The following is a 16,967-nucleotide window of genomic DNA, read 5'->3' on the forward strand; positions in this document are numbered from 1 at the left end:
TCTCCCTCTCTCCCTGCCCCTCCCCCACTCATGCTCTGTCTGTCTGTCACTCTCTCTCAAAAATAAATAAACATTAAAAAAAATACCATACTGGGGGTGCCTGAGTGGCTCAGTTGGTTAAGCATCCAACTTTGGCTCAGGTCATGGTCTCACCATGTGGTTTCGAGCCCCATGGCGGGTTATGTACTGACAGCTCAGAGCCTTCGAGCCTGATTCGGATTCTGTCTCTCCTTCACTCTCTGCCTCTCCCCCGCTCACACTCTGTCTGTCTGTCTCTCCCTCTCTCTCAAAAATAAACAAGTATTAAAAAAATTTTTTTAATACTATACTAAGACCTATATGAACTATGTTTCCAATTCCATATGAAAAATGAGCTCTACCTCTGGGAGTTAGCATGACGGAAACTTTCTCCCTCTGCTTTTCAAACTTTCTCTAGCAACCATGTGATGATTTGATCATATGAGAATGTTCAGAGGTCAGAAGTGTTGCAGGAGGCTTCAAGGAGGAGATGGCATTTCTGGGAGACTCTTAAAGATCGAGCAGCATTTCAACAAGGAGAAGAGGCATCCTGGCACAGTCCTGGGGGAAGAATGGCAGGCACCTCCAAGCTGGATGGGAGGGGGAGGGGCCTGGGGGGCTCCCATGGGAGCAAGTGGTAGGGCAGGTTGGGAGGCCTTCGCTCACTCTCTTCAAAGACAAGTTCTGCTCTCCTTCTTCCTATAATTTTCTCAGCAGAGATGAAAGAAGCAGCTTCATAAATACTTCTAAAAGTAGAAATTAATTTTATACAGAAGCCTTAATGGGTCAAAGAGAGACACGGGTGCCCTTCCTCACCAACCCACCAGAGTGGCTTTCCTCCAGCAGCTTCCCCTGAAGACCCCAGTCAAGCTGGCCCCACAAGTGCTCGCCTCCCACTCTGACCTGGGAAGCCGCCTCTTCCTTCTGGGCCTGTAGAGAAGGGAGGAGGCAGGTCTAGAGCTGAGGAAAGAGGGAGCGGAAAAGAGTTGCTGGGAGTCGGGGAGACCTGGGGTAGCCGCCATTCATAACCCACCCAGACCTCGGTTTCCTCGTGTAGGTGATAGGAAGGCTGGCCCACTCATCTCCGGGATTCTTCTGGCTCCGACATTCAGTAGGCCTGAGGTCCCCAGGCCTGGCTCTGGCCACGCGTGCCTTCACGCCTGATCACAAGAGAGCCGTCAAATTCAGTCACTCCTTCCACCGCCCTTCCTTTGTCGTCGCCACCATTTTCTTTTCCTCCAACGTAACAGCCACACCACGTGGAAGTAACACAGTCCTCTGCCATAAAACTTAACAAAGTAACTTAACCTAAGAAATGAAAGCATTTTGAAAACTCTAACCTGGGCAAGCCCCACCTCCCCGCCGGCCCCTCCAGCACAGCGCACCAGCAAGCAGCAGCAAACAAGCCTGCCCCGTGCACGTCCTGAGGCCTGCCAAGGCCCAAACGAGACCACGCCCAAGAAGAAAGCGTAAGGACCGCTGTCAAGTGGGTCCTTCTAGAAGACCTTAAGATGAGCCCTTCTTGATTTGGACAAGAAATGGCTCCAAGTGACTGTGAGTGGCCAGAAGAGACTGTAACAGGCTCTCCCTCTGCCTTTCCAGCAAGTGTGTGAAATCAGCCATTAGTACGATTTGTGGTTGTTGAACGGAACACACACACCCTCTTTCTTCCCAGACACCAAAACTGTTCCATTTACAGCTTAAGCACTCACAATTATTTATGCCAAATCTTCCTGCAGCTGCTGCCCTGTTCCTAATCCTCCCCAGCCTCTGAACTCTGGATTTCCCGGCCCGGTGTTTACTCCCTTGGTTGACATGGCTCTATTCTAATCCCATCCCTGCCTTCTGGTCTCATCAGAATGTGCAAAAGACCATTTCCCTCCAGACTCCTGTGCAGACATTGCATGTATGTGTACATGCACACACACAGGTACATACATTTGCACATGTGCATACACACACACACACACACACACACACACACACACACACACACACCAGACTCTACTCATGCTTTAGTGTTTGGGAAGAAGACTTAACCAGACACCCTGATTCTTCCCGCTCCCACCATCATCCCATCTCACCTCATTATTAACTTAACAGGCCAGCTAACTGGGATATCATTCAGGGCACTGCAGTTCTCCCCGCCTCCTATTCTCCAGTTAGAGTCACCCTGCCCCCTTAACTCATGAAACCAGCAAATGGAACCAGATGCTACTTTTTTCCTTCTGAGGTGTCTTGGAGAGCCTGCCAAGCTAACACACAGAATGCCTGCCTGTATCCCACGCCCTGCTGGCCCTGCCGTCCACTGCTGACGGGGCCGGGAGCGAGGCCCTGACTGACTGCACAGCAGCTGCCAACAACTTGGTCAGTGTCCAAGGAGAGGCCCTGGCATGGGGACTCTGCCCAAAGATGCTTTACACTGGCTCACTTAAGCATATCTTTTTCTTATAAGGAGGACCATAAAGTCTGGAAACACAGATAATGTTTTATTAAACTATAGTGTAATAGCAATAAACCATTTATTATGTTTGTACACCAATGTTTCCAGACTTTTCAGCTGCCTGATAGTTTGAATGTGATGACACACAGAGAAAACTCCTCGCCCACTGGTTGAGAAAAAAGCAGAAAGACTGACTGAGTCTTTTCAGGCTGCTGTAACACAAATATTATGGACTGGGTGGCTTAAAGAACAAATCCTTATCTCTGATCCAATTCTGATGGCTGGGTAACCTAAGACTATGGTGTGGTATGATAGGAAAGGATAGGATAAAATAGAGAGGGAAAGGTTAGGATCCGAGGTCCCTGGGTGGGGAAAAACACGTATTTTGGAACAATGCTGGGAACTTCTGACCACAGCAAAGTCCCTTGGGTGTAAGGTTACTCTTAAGACTGTAATCACCTACCTCCCTCCCCTCAGGTTCCCCTCAGTAATTTGACTAAAGACCTAACTAAAAATAAGAAGTAGACCATAAAGTGTATGACCCACAAGGAAAGGCAGGCATGGCCATAGACCACCCCTCCTACAATGGAAATGAGCCAATCAGGAATGGATAACCCAGCACCTGGAGCCATCAAGCCAAAAAGGGTAGAACTTGAGAAGGAACAAGGGGGAAGCGGGGTGGGGACCAGAACCTTATAAAACAAAGTCCCTTGCCTGTAGTCTGCCGGCATTCACTTTCGAATGTCCCCTCTCTGTAAAGAGAGCTTTCCTACTATTCTTCCTTTCTAATCTTATACTCTAATAAACTTTTGCCTGCTGCTCATTTTGTGTCCACCTCTTCATTCTTCGAAGTGGTGAGACAACGAACCCTAGGTATTGAGGTAAAAAATCCTACAATGCTGGCAGATTGGGGTCTAGTGAGAACGCACTTCCTGGTTCACAGACAGCCATCTTCTCACTGTGTCCTCATGTGTAGAAGAGGCAAGGGAACTCTGGGATATCTTAGATAAGGGTACTGATCTCATCTACAAGGGCTCAAACCTTCATAAATCAATCACCTCCCAAAGGATTCACCTCCTCATTCCATCTTACTGGGAATTAGGATTTAACATATAAATTGGCAGGGGGGGTGGGGACAAAAACATTCAGTCCCTGTCAAATACCTACAGAGAAAGAATACAGTAAGTAGAAGCAAGCCATGATGTAGCTGAATCCATGAGAAAAAGAAAAAAGAAAACCAGGGCAGATGGGAACTGATGAGTAGCAAGGTGGAAGGAAATGAACCAAGAGGCGGGGACAAAAGTGCTGAGTCATTGAGTCATGAACTGGAAGACCACTGAGGTTACTTGTGGCACTTGAGAGCTGCTACTGGAAAGCTTCCGCTGAACCCTGAAGGATCACATCCTGTTTTGGCAACATAGCACACTGAACTATCACGAGCCCTCCCTCCCCCAAAACAGCTAGAAATGCTAAAGAAAACATAAAAAGCAGAAATTTATAGACAGTTGACTCACATATACACAAAAGGAAAATTCCCTAGTGTCAGAAATGCATAAGGGATTAGGGGGTGGAGGGCAGGAGGGACTGATGGAAGTTATCACACCCAGAAATAAGCCCTCAAAGCCAAGGGTGTAAGAAGATTCTTCAATTAATGCGCCCAGACAACCCACTGAAGTAAACTAAAAATCACTCAGTGAGGGTGAGAGCAATAAGCTTCTGCTTAGGACACTGGGTGGTGAAAAAAATAATCTCCTTTTAAGTATAAAAATCTTTAGATGTATGCCACATACAAGTCTGATATCCATTTGACACAACGCATTTGGCACACAAGTCCACAAGTCCCAAATTAACAATTATATTTGGACCAATAATACTACTGAGGCATCTGGAAAAGACTAATGCAAAATCTCATTGGAAAGCATGTCAACAAACTTCAGGGAGTTCCCACTAAGAAGAGCTCATAAAAAAAAAAAAATCCACTTTAGGGGTGCCTGGGTGGCTCAGTTGGTTAAGCCTCTGACTTCAGTGCAGGTCATGATCTCACAGTTTGTGGGTTTGAGCCCTGCGTTGGGCTCTGTGCTGACAGCTCAGAGCCTGGAGCCTGCTTCTGATTCTGTGTCTCCCTCTCTCTCTGTTCCTCCCATGCTCATGCTCTGTCTCTCTTTCTGTCTGTCAATAACAAAATAAAACGTTAAAAAAAAAAATCCACTTTAAAGAGAGAAGTAGATCTGACAAACACAGGGATTAGTAACATCAAGAATTTAAGACAATGGAACAAACTGAAAGAGGCTATGACTTTAAGATGTTTCAAAATTTAAAGAAGAAATAACAGAAGATGAGGAAAAAAGAAATTTATGAAACAGAACAAGCTAAATTTTAAAAATACTAATAATGAAAAGTAGACTCACTGAAATGAAAACTTAGTAGATGATGGGGCACCTGGGTGGCTCAGTCGGTTAAGCATCCGACTTTGGCTCAAGTCATGATTTCACTGTTGGTGAGTTCCAGCCCAGCGTTGGGCTCTGTGGTGACAGCTTGGAGCCTGGAGCCTGCTTCAGATTCTGTGTCTCCCTCTCTCTCTGCCCCTTCCCCACTCGTGCTCTGTCTCTGTCTCTCATAAATGAATTAAAAACATTAAAAAATTTTTTTAAAAACTTAGTGGATTAATAAAACAAATTATTCTGTAAAGAAGATAATTTGTAACTTGACAAGAAATGAAAAAATTATTCAAAATATAGCACAGAGAAGTAAGAAGATCTTAAAAAACAAACAAAGACAGTTAGGCAAGATGGAATATAGAATAAGAATGATCAACAGAAGTTCCCACATGAGACTAACAGGAATTCTGGAAGTAATATAGAGAACAGAGAAGAAACACTATTGAAAATTATTCAAAGACAGAACTTTCCAGATTTCATTGAAGACATAAACAGATTGATAATGAGTATTTCATAAAATATAAAAATAAATCTAGATACATCTGATTGAAACTACAGAACACCAAACATAAAAAGAAAAGCATAAAAGTAACCAGGAAGTAAAGACAGACCATCTACAAAAAATGAGAATTATCTGACAGCAGCCCTCTTGATAGCAAAATAGAGCCAGAAGATAATGAAAATACTATCTTCAAAGTGTTAAAATCCTATGCCTGACTAAATATCTTTCAAGGCTGGGGATGACATAAAAAAATTTTTAGAAAATACCATTAACCGAAAGAAAACTACTCAAGGATATGTTAATAGATCAATAAGAAGAAAAGTGAACTCAGAAGGAAGGAAGGAAGGAAGGAAGGAAGGAAGGAAGGAAGGAAGGAAGGAAGGAAGGAAGGAAGGAAAGAAGGAAGGAAAGAAGGAAGGAAGGAAGGAAGGAAGGAAGGAAGGAAGGAAGGAAGGAGCAACACTCAAAAAGCAATGATGACACAGTGGAAAATGTGTAAATAAATCTAAATAAGGATTAACTATTACATTAGCCAACTTATGGGGAAATGGTTTCAAAAAGATGAAACTATAATGATACTATGTAATAATAGTATGAAATATAGGAGTTGATTGAGTTGAAGCTTTTATTTAAAAAAAAATTTTTTTTAACGTTTTATTTATTTTTGAGACAGAGAGAGACAGAGCATGAATGGAGGAGGGGCAGAGAGAGAGGGAGACACAGAATCGGAAGCAGGTTCCAGGCTCTGAGCCATCAGCCCAGAGCCTGATGCGGGGTTCGAACTCACGGACCGCGAGATCGTGACCTGAGCTGAAGTCGGACGCTTAACCGACTGAGCCACCCAGGTGCCCCGAGTTGAAGCTTTTCTAAGATGCTTACATTATTCAGGAGAAGAATGGAGGTAGTGATTAGTTTTAGATGTTAAGTCAAACATGCATGTTAAATATGTAAGAGTAATTATTCAAATAATACAATGTACAAATTCTTAAGCAAGAGACATGAGAATTAAAAAAAAAAATCAATCAATCAAAATCAACATTAAAAAAACAGAAAAAAGAAACAAAAAAAGGCATGGAGTTTAAGAGCATAAGATACAGTGATAAAAATAAATTCAAACACATCAGTGACCACAATAAATGTAAATGGATTAAATTCACATTTTTAAAGAAGATATTATCAGATTACATTTTTAAAAAGACAGCTATAGACCATTCACAAGAAATACATCTAAATCATAATGCCATAGAAAAATAGAAACTAATGGAAATCACCAAAAAGCTGTACTAGGCAAATACTGACCAAAAAAAATATGGTATACATGATAAAAGCAAAGTAGTCTTTATAATAAAAAAATAAAGGAATACATTAGAACAAAGAGATCATTATCAAATGATAAAGGGAACAATTCATCATCAAAAACAGTTCTAAACTTATGCATTTATATTCAAAATATGCAAGCAAAATTTGACAGATTACAAGAAGAAAATTTAAATACAAAATTATAACAGGTGATTTTAACATACTTTTATCCTAAATAGATATATTTAGCAGACAAAACTATAAAGGATATAAAATTTTTGAAAAACGCAATTAACAAACCATCTAATAAAATTTTTCCAAATTGCAGCAATCCACTAATGGACTGTAAATTAAACTTGTAACCACCATTTAAAAAACAGAACTGAATAGAATTGAAAGTATCAAAATGGATCCCATATGGCAAAGATAAGCATTATTTTGTGAAACCTTTATGTTTGTGTTTTTGAATGATGATACAAAATGTACTACTTGCTGTGAGTTATAAAGTTTGAGTCTTCAAGCTAATGGATTTAAAGTCTTTGCTCCAAAATTGGAGCTTACCCTTTCCTCTCAAGCACTCGAGACCTATTCACAAAATCTGAACCGTTTACTAGGCACAAAAGAAATCTCAACCAAACCCAGAGAATCAATATCATATCCTGAATGATACTGAAAGATGTCCCATGAGAGCAATCTGACTGCTAGTTGGTTCTCTGTGGCTTCATTCAACAATCCCTAGGGTGGATGAGTAAAAGAGGCAAAGGCAGTCCAAAGATACAAACTTCCAGTTATAAAATAAATAAGTTATGGGGTGTATTGTACTGCAGAATGACCATAGTTAACAATACTGCATATTTGAAAATTGCTAAGAGAGTAGATCTTGGAAGTTCTCATCACAAGAAAAAAAATTTTATACCTGTGTTTAGTAATGAATGTTATCACCAGTTATTTTGGTGATCATTTTGTAATATATACAAATATTGAACCATCATGTTATGTACCTGAAACTAATGTCATGTTTTAGGTCAATAAACCTATACCTTATACCTCAGGTATACCTTATACCTTATACCCCATAAACTTATACCTCAATAAGAAAAAAAAAATCCTCATTGCCTGGAACGATCTAGAACATGTCCCTGTCCCTTGCAAGTGCCAACTAACTTGGCCAGTTATTACTGTGTCTAACATATAATAACATATAACAAGTATTCAGAAATTTTTGGTAGAATGAAATACTGTTCAGAGGAAGCACTTGGGCAATCTTTAAGAAGCTGAAACCAAGCTAAGATTAACTACTTTCAGCCTGTTGAGATGTTCCACCATAGAGTTGAGTACTAGAAGAAATATACTCTCCAAAAAGGCAAAAATGTTTCGGGCCTGCACAAGTGGAGGAGTATATGGGTGTTGGGTGCACAGACCATGATGTGAATAGGCACAAGGAAGCAGGAGAGCAAACTAGCTAACCAGAAGGGGCAATTCCTCATGGTTTCATATTGCCAACCCTCTTTTTTTTTTCAAAATATGAAATTTATTGTCAAATTGGTTTCCATACAACACCCAGTGCTCATCCCAAAAGGTGCCCTCCTCAATACCCATCACCCACCCTCCCCTCCCTCCCACCCCCCATCAACCCTGTTTGTTCTCAGTTTTGCCAACCCTCTTTAATCATCTTATCTATCAATGGAGAGAGTGACTTTTCTAGGACCCACTCTGTTAGTTCAAAAGGGACCAAAGGGCACAGATTCTTCTCACCATGCTCTGCTGTCTTTTATTTCACTCCAGGGTTTACAGCAGTGGAGTGGGAAAACCAGCTGGGAGACAGGGATGGCCCCCAGCAGGAAGGGTCCTCTGTGTCACACTAAAGAGTCACACTGTCAGATTTAAGGGAATGTAGAAGATAAAACAGAGAAGGGAGAAACTGAAGTACCTGCCTTTAACGTGTTGATTGCATAGGGTCAGCCCTCAAACAGTCACTTGAGAGAAGACCAAAGCATGGATAGAACAGAGGGTCTAAAAATTTCCTTAAGACAGCAAAAGCAGAAGAGCAGAGCCTGAAGCACAAAACAGGTGATTGCAATGTGCGCAATAAGAGAGGTTTAAGGAGCAGTGCCATTGCTTAAGCCCGAGTGACTAACAGGACGGTGGCACCGTTAGTACAAATGGGAAAGACGGAGGAGATTCACGTGGGGATGAGGGTGGCAAGTCTGTTTCTGGATACTCTGAGTTTGAAGTGCAAGGAGAAATCCATCATGGGGAAGTCCCCCAGGCAGCTGAAAAGGCAGTCTGAAGCTTTAGAGAGAAGCCTCAGCAGCAGCCCCAGAGCAGAAGGGGCACAGAGATGAGCTATTTCATTGTTCTCTGAGGTTGAGGGAGGCTGGGGCGGGGGGAGGACACAGTCCTCTGCAACTACTTCTGTCACGTAGAGATGCGTGAAACGCACAAACTCTCCTTGCTTTTTCCAGAATGTGATTTATCCATTTACGAAATTTCGGAGGTGAAATTTACTACCGAGCAAAACTCAAGATAGAGAAAATAGTATCCTTGCCTGGGAGCAAAGCTCATGGCGTATTCTTTTCTGGCATCAGTAAAAAGAACCCATTCCTGGAGACCACACCTGGCACTTTGCAGTAAATACCTCCTCTACCACCTCTGAACCTTGGATCGCCTGGTCCCATCGTTCGCTGCCTCCAGTACAGTCTTCCGCACCTACTCTCCTCAGACTCCTGTCAGTTCTTACAGTTCGTTTAGAAGTCTGGTAGAAATAAGCAGTCGTACCAGGCTGACTGCACCTTGGAGGTAAAATACCGATGGCATTCTAATCGAGCAATCTCTGTGAGTAATTTTAACCCACAGTGGAAGGGACAGGCTGGTCCTGTCACCTCCTCTGCATACATCCAGCCTGAGCCAACATCACGGTCTCTGAAGATCCTTGCCTCACCCTTGCCTGGCTTTGAACGTCAGCAATCATTTCTTCTCCCTCAGAAGCTATTTGTGACCTGATGCCAAGTCCTAGGCAAATCCACTGACGTGTGCAAGAGCAGCTTTGTTTGCTTTAAATATATTTATTTCCTCATTTATGTGTATATGTGACTTATATACTTATAGGTAAGCATACACACATGTAAAATTTATAAAATATATTCCTAAGATATTGTCTATACCCTTAAGGTAAGGCTCAAACCGGAAATTTTGGGAAAAGAAACTATTATGGCAAACCTTCCGGCAAACTTAGGTCAAAGGAGGAAAAAAGGGGGTGCCTGGGTGACTGTCAGCTGAGCATCTGCCTCTTGGACTCTCGATTTCAGCTCAGGTCATTATCTCATGGTTTGTGGGATCAAGTCCGTCATCGGGCTCTGCACCGACAGCGTGGAGTTTGCTTGGGATTCTCCGTCTCTCTCTCTCTCTCTCTCTCTCTCTCTCTCTCTCTCTCTCTCCCCTTCTACCCTTCCGCTGCTCACATGTGCGCTCTCTCTCAAAAATAAATAAACTTGAAAAAAAAGAAAAAGTAGAAAGAAAGAAGTAAATTACTAGTAGAGGTAAAAAGACCCACAAGGAGAGGAGAAATTCCCCCAGTCACAGGGGTAAGTGTATGTGAAAGTTAAGGAGCAAGGGTTACCCATGAAGAAAGAACATTCTCAGACTCTACCCCCTCCACTGGGAAGCTCACTGTGTCCCTAGGCAAGCTGTGGTCACCACAGCTCCACGTTTCTGCCCTTCATTCACTCCCCCACCCTGTGATTCCCTGATGCCACCACTGCCTAAGTGCCAGGCACTGTTCTAGGCACAGGGACCCCACAGTGAACTACCCAGACAAATCCTCTTCCCACACAGCTCAAGTTCTGGAGGCACATTAGTGAAGGCAACAAAGAAATAAAACCCGTGGCATTTTCAGACAAGTGCTGACAACATACAAGTAATTGACCAATATCCATAATGTGTCAGACGGGAAGACGGATCAGGACGGCCAGGGTGGAGGCAGGGGCAACTTGAATATGCAAGTGTGGAGGGGAAGGTGGCTGAGGTGAGATGTTAGCAGAGACCTCAAGGTGAGGGACTGAGTCCCAGGGGTATGGATCCCTGGAAAAAGAATGTTGGCTACCATCCCTCACTCCCAGACTCAAGGAACAGCAGGGCACCTGACTGGCTGTGAGGGGATGGGGGTGGGGAAGTAGAAATATCCACATGTCAAGTTGAACCATAAACATCTCAGTAACAGAGGCTGTGCTGCCATATTCCTAGCTGCATCCCCAGGGCCTGGTACAGAGACTGAATTAAGTGTGGGCAGATGCATGGCTGGATGGATGAGGAATGGTTTTGTGGACTTCCTTATAATGGAAGCCAACAACAAAACAGTATTTGCAGTACTGTATGCAAAGGAAATACACACACACACACACACACACACACACACACACTCATTTTCTAGATCGCTGTGCTAGAATACATTCACTCCCTAAAATAAAAAAAAAAAGAAAAACCTATATTTAAACCATATTGGCAGGGCGCCTGGGTGGCTTGGTCGGTTAAGCATCCGACTTCGGCTCAGGTCATGATCTCATGGTCCGTGAGTTCGAGCCCCGCGTCAGGCTCTGTGCTGACAGCTCAGAGCCTGGAGCCTGTTTCAGATTCTGTGTCTCCCTCTCTCTCTGCCCCTCCCCTGTTCATGCTCTGTCTCTCTCTATCTCAAAAATCAATAAACATTAAAAAAAATAATAATAAACCATATTGGCTGAATAATAGCTATAGGGGGCATACGCCTATTATCTGTTTACACAGGTTTAGTAGATAACCATAACATATTTTCCAGCTCATTGGAAAAGAAGACTCAAGAAAAAAGCTACTGCTTAATTTTGTATTCTAGTAATAATATACTCCATTTGGGCCCATAAGAGGAATTAATGGCCAGCTCATCTGAATGAAAATTATATAAAAAAAAAAAAATAGCTTTAGACCACGGTTCACCAAGCCTTTTCTGTAGCAGGCCAGACAGCAAATATTTCAGGCTTTGCAAACAACATACTGTCTTTGTCACAGTCTTCCCTGCTTTGTTGGGTTTATTTTTGTGTGGTTGTTGTTGTTTTATAAGGCTATGAAAAATGTAAAAACCATTCTTGGTTTCTGGGCCATACTAATAAACCATAGTTCACCAAATGGGACACCTGGAGTCCCCAAACCCCCAACAGTTAAACCCAAGAAAGAAATCCCCATACATTTTGGGATTACCTCTTTCAGTCTCTCCAGCTCATTTTGGAGGGCCTGCTTGGATATTTCCACTTCAATCATCTGCTGTCGGAGACTTTCGTTTTCATCTTCAGCTTTAGCACGCTTTTCCTCCACGGTTTCAAGTTCGTGGTGCAATCTAACAGATACATCTTTGGCTACCTGTATCAACCAACAGAGATAGTCATCAGAACGGGAAGCTTTCTGCGTGCTAAAGGCACATTCGAACAACTTTTGAGGCAGAATCATTAAGTGATATGATATCACAGTAAAGGGCAAAGACCCTGGAAATATTAACAAGCCTCTCTTTAAAAGAGGAGGTATTAGTTTCAAACATGAAATCCACATTATGAGCAAGGATACAACCTTTTAATCTGGATTAAAAGGCTACTGTGAATAGCCCTACCTCCTTACAGAGTATCACCAAGAATGCCAGTTCTGCCCAGGCACACATGCTTTAATGATAAATTAGAAATAATAGTAACAATAACAATAATCAACCAACCAACCAATCAATCAATAGGTCTGTTCCCTAAGATAATACTAAACCCACCTGCTTTAAAAAAAAAATCGAAATAATCCTGTAAAATGATACGGTCAGGTTTTAAATTGTCTACAGTAGTAAAATATCTGAATGTTAAAAGCAGTTAAACATTTTTAACCTTCTAAAAGGAAACAAGGAAAGATTTTGCAAAAGAAATATAAATCACCCTTACATCCCACTGAATGACATTTTGCTAGGGGTTTATAGATTTGATAGAATTACAAAGATTCTTTTCCTGTTATCATAATGAAAGGCGAAATGAGATTTCATAAGTGCTCCCATAATGAGGAGGACATTATGCATTATTCACCTCTTGATAAATGATTTGATAATCACGGCACAGGAGAAGCCACGCTACCTATGGAGAGAGCAAATGGTAGAAAGTCTGGAATTTCTTCACCTCATTCCCACTTCTGCCAGTGCTTCTCAAAAACACCTTAGACAATTAGCTTTAGACGATTAGTTATGATCCTCTCTCTCCTTCGGTTAAATCAAACCTCTACACCTGGGTTATGGTCATGTCAGGTTTCTGCATTCTAGAAACTTAAGTAACAGTAAAAAGGTTAAGTGATTATAGTCAACCTTTATGAGTGGCCTTTGACCATCACTGAATTGATAATCAATAGATTTTTTAAATATTCCAAATTTTAAGAAGGCGTTTCTGTAGAATTCTACACAACTGTCAGGCTAAGTGGCGGATATCAATTCTTTCATTTTTTTTTTTTTTTTTATTTAAAAAAAATTTTTTTTTCAACGTTTATTTATTTTTGGGACAGAGAGAGACAGAGCATGAACGGGGGAGGGGCAGAGAGAGAGGGAGACACAGAATCGGAAACAGGCTCCAGGCTCCGAGCCATCAGCCCAGAGCCCGACGCGGGGCTCGAACTCACAGACCGCGAGATCGTGACCTGGCTGAAGTCGGACGCTTAACCGACTGCGCCACCCAGGCGCCCCTCATTTTTTTTTTTTTTTAATTGTAGATCCCTTACTACGACTTCTTTCCCTTACGTTGTGAGATTCCAGTTCATATGTCAGGTTTAAACCTTGGCCTGTCAAAGCCATAGGACTACACATACCCTATAAGCCATCAGGGGAAGGAAGAATGTTTATGCTGGAATCTGTTGAGAGAGCAACACCACCGGAACATCAGGACCCTGTGTGAGTGGAGCCGAGGGCTGCAGTCTCAGATCTGTGATCGCGCCCCTCCCCTACCCCTGCAGCCCCTTCTGGGAATAAGCCGCCCTTCAACCCTGATCAGCTCACTCACCTTTAAATCCTGCTCCAGACTCCGGATGAGCTCGCCATCCACCTGACCAGTCTCAGCCACTTTCAGACTCTTCTGCTCTGCTTTCCTGAGGCGGTACTGCAGGATTCGGCAGTTTTTATTAGCACGGTCCAGCTCTCGCCGAAGCTCCTGCAGCTGGTAAACATCCTCCTCTAGGTAACTGTCTCTCATCTCTTCCATCTCAGCACGGAGTTCGTCCAATTCATCCTACACAAGGCAGATGGAGTTGACTCATAAGCCACCAGAAAAAGGATGGTGTCTCCTGTGTCCCCCTGCTCAGCAATACTAAATATTAACCACCTGTACACTCACCCACCGGCTTATGGCCACACCTGTGTGACAGGACCTCTGGAAATGGTCACACAAGACAATATCCTCAGATGTCTATTCAAATCTCATGGATCCAGAAGCTAAAAACCAGGATGGATTATTCACTGCAGCCTGCCAGCCTTATTCCCCTCCTCATATTTTCTTACATAATCAGAATCATAAATGAAATCGGCTCTGCAGATAACTAAACCTTTAGATTCACACCAAACATTGACCTAAACTTGTATCTCTAAGACACAATCTAGATGTCAAGAGGAGTTGGACAGAGCCCTCCTTCAAAGGACATAAACTTTAGTGGGGTTGTAAAACGGAAATGCCCTGGAATTATAACATACCTGCAAATGTCTCTAAAAACTCTGTACCACCATACAAATCTCAGCACTGACTATGTGACTCAATTTCAAAGGTACAACCTTTTGCATGATGTCAAATACACACTGGGGTGGCGTTTTTCATCCACCTGGGCTTTATTTCCTATCTCCACTTGATTCTGGCACCAGCATGAAGACGCCAGGAGGTTCAGGACCTTCAGCATGAAGGTTCAGGAGAAACCCAGGAGTGGTTTCTGGCCCTCCTGTTTCCCTCCCATTCCACAGTCATTCCAGTGCTCTCAGTCCAACACAGCCACAAACCTGCAGGGCGCTCTCTTACCTGTGATGGCTGCACACCACTGTTATTCCCTGCCTTCATCCCTCCCAAGGGAGCAGCTGCACACATAGACAAGTTGTGCGGGGCTCCCTGCCTCCCCTTTAGCCCATTCTCCACCCGGAGTTATCCTCTACTATGGAACTCAGACCATACCCTTCAAAGCCTCCAGGGGGATTCCCACTGCGCTGAGAAATGTCCTCCCCAAGGCCTCTGAGCTTCCTCCTTCTTCCCTGCCACACTGCTGGTCTCATAGGGCCAGGACTCCTGGCCCTCTCTGTTCCTCCCCAGCTTTTACAGAGCTCACTATCACATAAGCCAGAAGGTGCACACAAAGTGCCTTCCCTGACCACCCATCCCCACCAGGTCTCTAATCCCTTGCCTTCTCTATTTTCTCTCCATCCTTTACCACCACTGGCTAAAAGTTATTTGTGCTTCTTCCTATTCCTGTCTGTCGCCCATACTGAAATGTAAGCTCTGGGAGGGCAGACCCCTTGTGTGTCTGTTCCTCTGCATTCACAGCGCCCAGAGTAGTGTGAGCCACGCAGCAGGTCTTCGATAAGTATTTGTGGGAAGAACACACATAAACATCGGTCAATACCTACAAAGACCAAATCGTAAAGATGACCAAAATCTAACTTAAATGCACCCTTGCGTCGTTCCAGTCTTGTAACTGAATCACGAAAAATTTTTCCCAGACCCACAGATGTAGCTGCAATATGCGAGACAGAAATTCTATTGAAATATTACAAAAGATTTTAACGAGGAGTAATTTGGAGGGTGGGAGATTAAGAAAAACATTCTAGGAATTTTCTTGATTAGTTTGGTAACTGATGGTTTAAATGCCTCCAGACTAGGATACACTCAGTCTTTCCCATTTGTTTTGTTCAATTAACACTGAGGGTCAAGGAAAAAAACTCTCTGTGACACAGACACCTTAAGTTGTCAGGTCTTGGCCTGCTATTCAGTTTGTTTCTGGATTCTCTCTACCCTCGCTAATCCTGCATTTGTTCTTAAAATCAGAGATTTACTTATAATAAAGAACAAGAGTTTCCCAACATCAAAGCCTCAGGTAGACAAGAAATTGACCAGAAGGGAATCTCCTGAAGAGTAATTTATCCTGGGAAAGATTAAGTGTAAGTGTAACAAATAAATTGGGAATCTGTATGGAAAAACACAAATTGGCACAGACAGGGTAAAGACAGCTGTCCAGGCAACCTCGATCATACGAAGCCGTCTACTGGAAGGAGCACAGGTGTGGTATCTCATACCCGCAAACCTCAGTCTGTAGATTCTCCCTAATCTGCCCACACTACCCTAACTAAGACAATGACTTACTCAACTGACTATGACTCCAAATGGAGCTTGTCTGAATGGGCTACCAAGAAGAACGGATGTTAAAGAAGAAAGCTTTGCCACTTCCCAGTGGTCACATGAATAAAATGTCTTTTCTTCTCTGCTTCTGAGTGTTCTTACAAAATTTCTATAGCAACAGTCACAACCCCACTAAAAACATAGGATGCTCTAGTGTGCCTTAAAAAAGGTAAATATTAACACTGAAAATGTTGTGAAGTATAAGCAAGTTTTTTTTTTTTATGTTCTTTTTTCCTTCATGGAGATCTCTTCCTGTAAGTCTCGTTCCTCATCAGAAAATTTGCTGGGCCTAGGAGCTCATGGACCAAGCACGGAAGCCAGTCAGTTGATCTACATATATGAACGGGATGGACAGGCTGGGCTCCTCGGGGAACTGGAGAACACAGGTCTTTCGGGAAGGTGCTTGCCAACCTCTAGCAAAGAAGAAGTTGGCAGACTGACGCCCAATCCCTACGCTGAGGCTGTGATGCCGCTGTGTGGGAGCCTTGCCCTTGACCCGACCCATGCTAGGGGAGACCAACTGCAGACTGCAAGCTTTAAAACAGGCCTTATGGATGTCAATCTTCTAGTAAAGATTAGGTGACTGGTCCTGAATCTTCAAAATCAAGGTCAAGTTTTCCTCAGGTTTCACCATGTATATGATAAATCTGACTTTCAGAAAGAGCCTATTCTCCACACTTGTGTCTGAGTACAGTTAAAAGGAAATTGTTTCATTGGGTAACTAGTAAAAAAACAGTTCAATATAAGCAATAATCACAACATGTATATGCATGCATACAAATATTCAGTAACTGTGGCCATTCTGTTCATGGAAGGAAGTGTCTGTGATCATGTTTCCTTCTAGAAAGCTTATCTATAAAAGCCAA

At 42.9% G+C, this 16,967-nt stretch overlaps 1 protein-coding gene across 14 annotated transcripts in view; it reads right to left on the reverse strand.

The window, feature by feature from the left end:
• MTCL1 (microtubule crosslinking factor 1) overlaps positions 1-16,967 on the reverse strand; it is a 130,482-nt gene that overhangs the window by 105,835 nt on the left and 7,680 nt on the right. For all 14 annotated transcript variants that reach the window (XR_015242448.1, XM_086682479.1, XM_086682478.1 and 11 more), the window contains exons 2-3: positions 13,735-13,959; positions 11,927-12,085 (exon numbers count right to left, since the gene is read on the reverse strand). Coding sequence is in view for 13 of the 14 variants with exons in the window: in XM_086682479.1 (XP_086538605.1) it covers positions 11,927-12,085; positions 13,735-13,959 (384 nt within the window). In the remaining variant the exon portion in view is untranslated. The remainder of the gene's footprint in view (positions 1-11,926; positions 12,086-13,734; positions 13,960-16,967) is intronic.

Source organism: Puma concolor, chromosome D3, assembly GCF_028749965.1.
Source record: "Puma concolor isolate L17-30 chromosome D3, mPumCon1.1.hap2, whole genome shotgun sequence".
In the NCBI taxonomy this organism is placed as follows: Eukaryota; Metazoa; Chordata; class Mammalia; order Carnivora; family Felidae; genus Puma; species Puma concolor.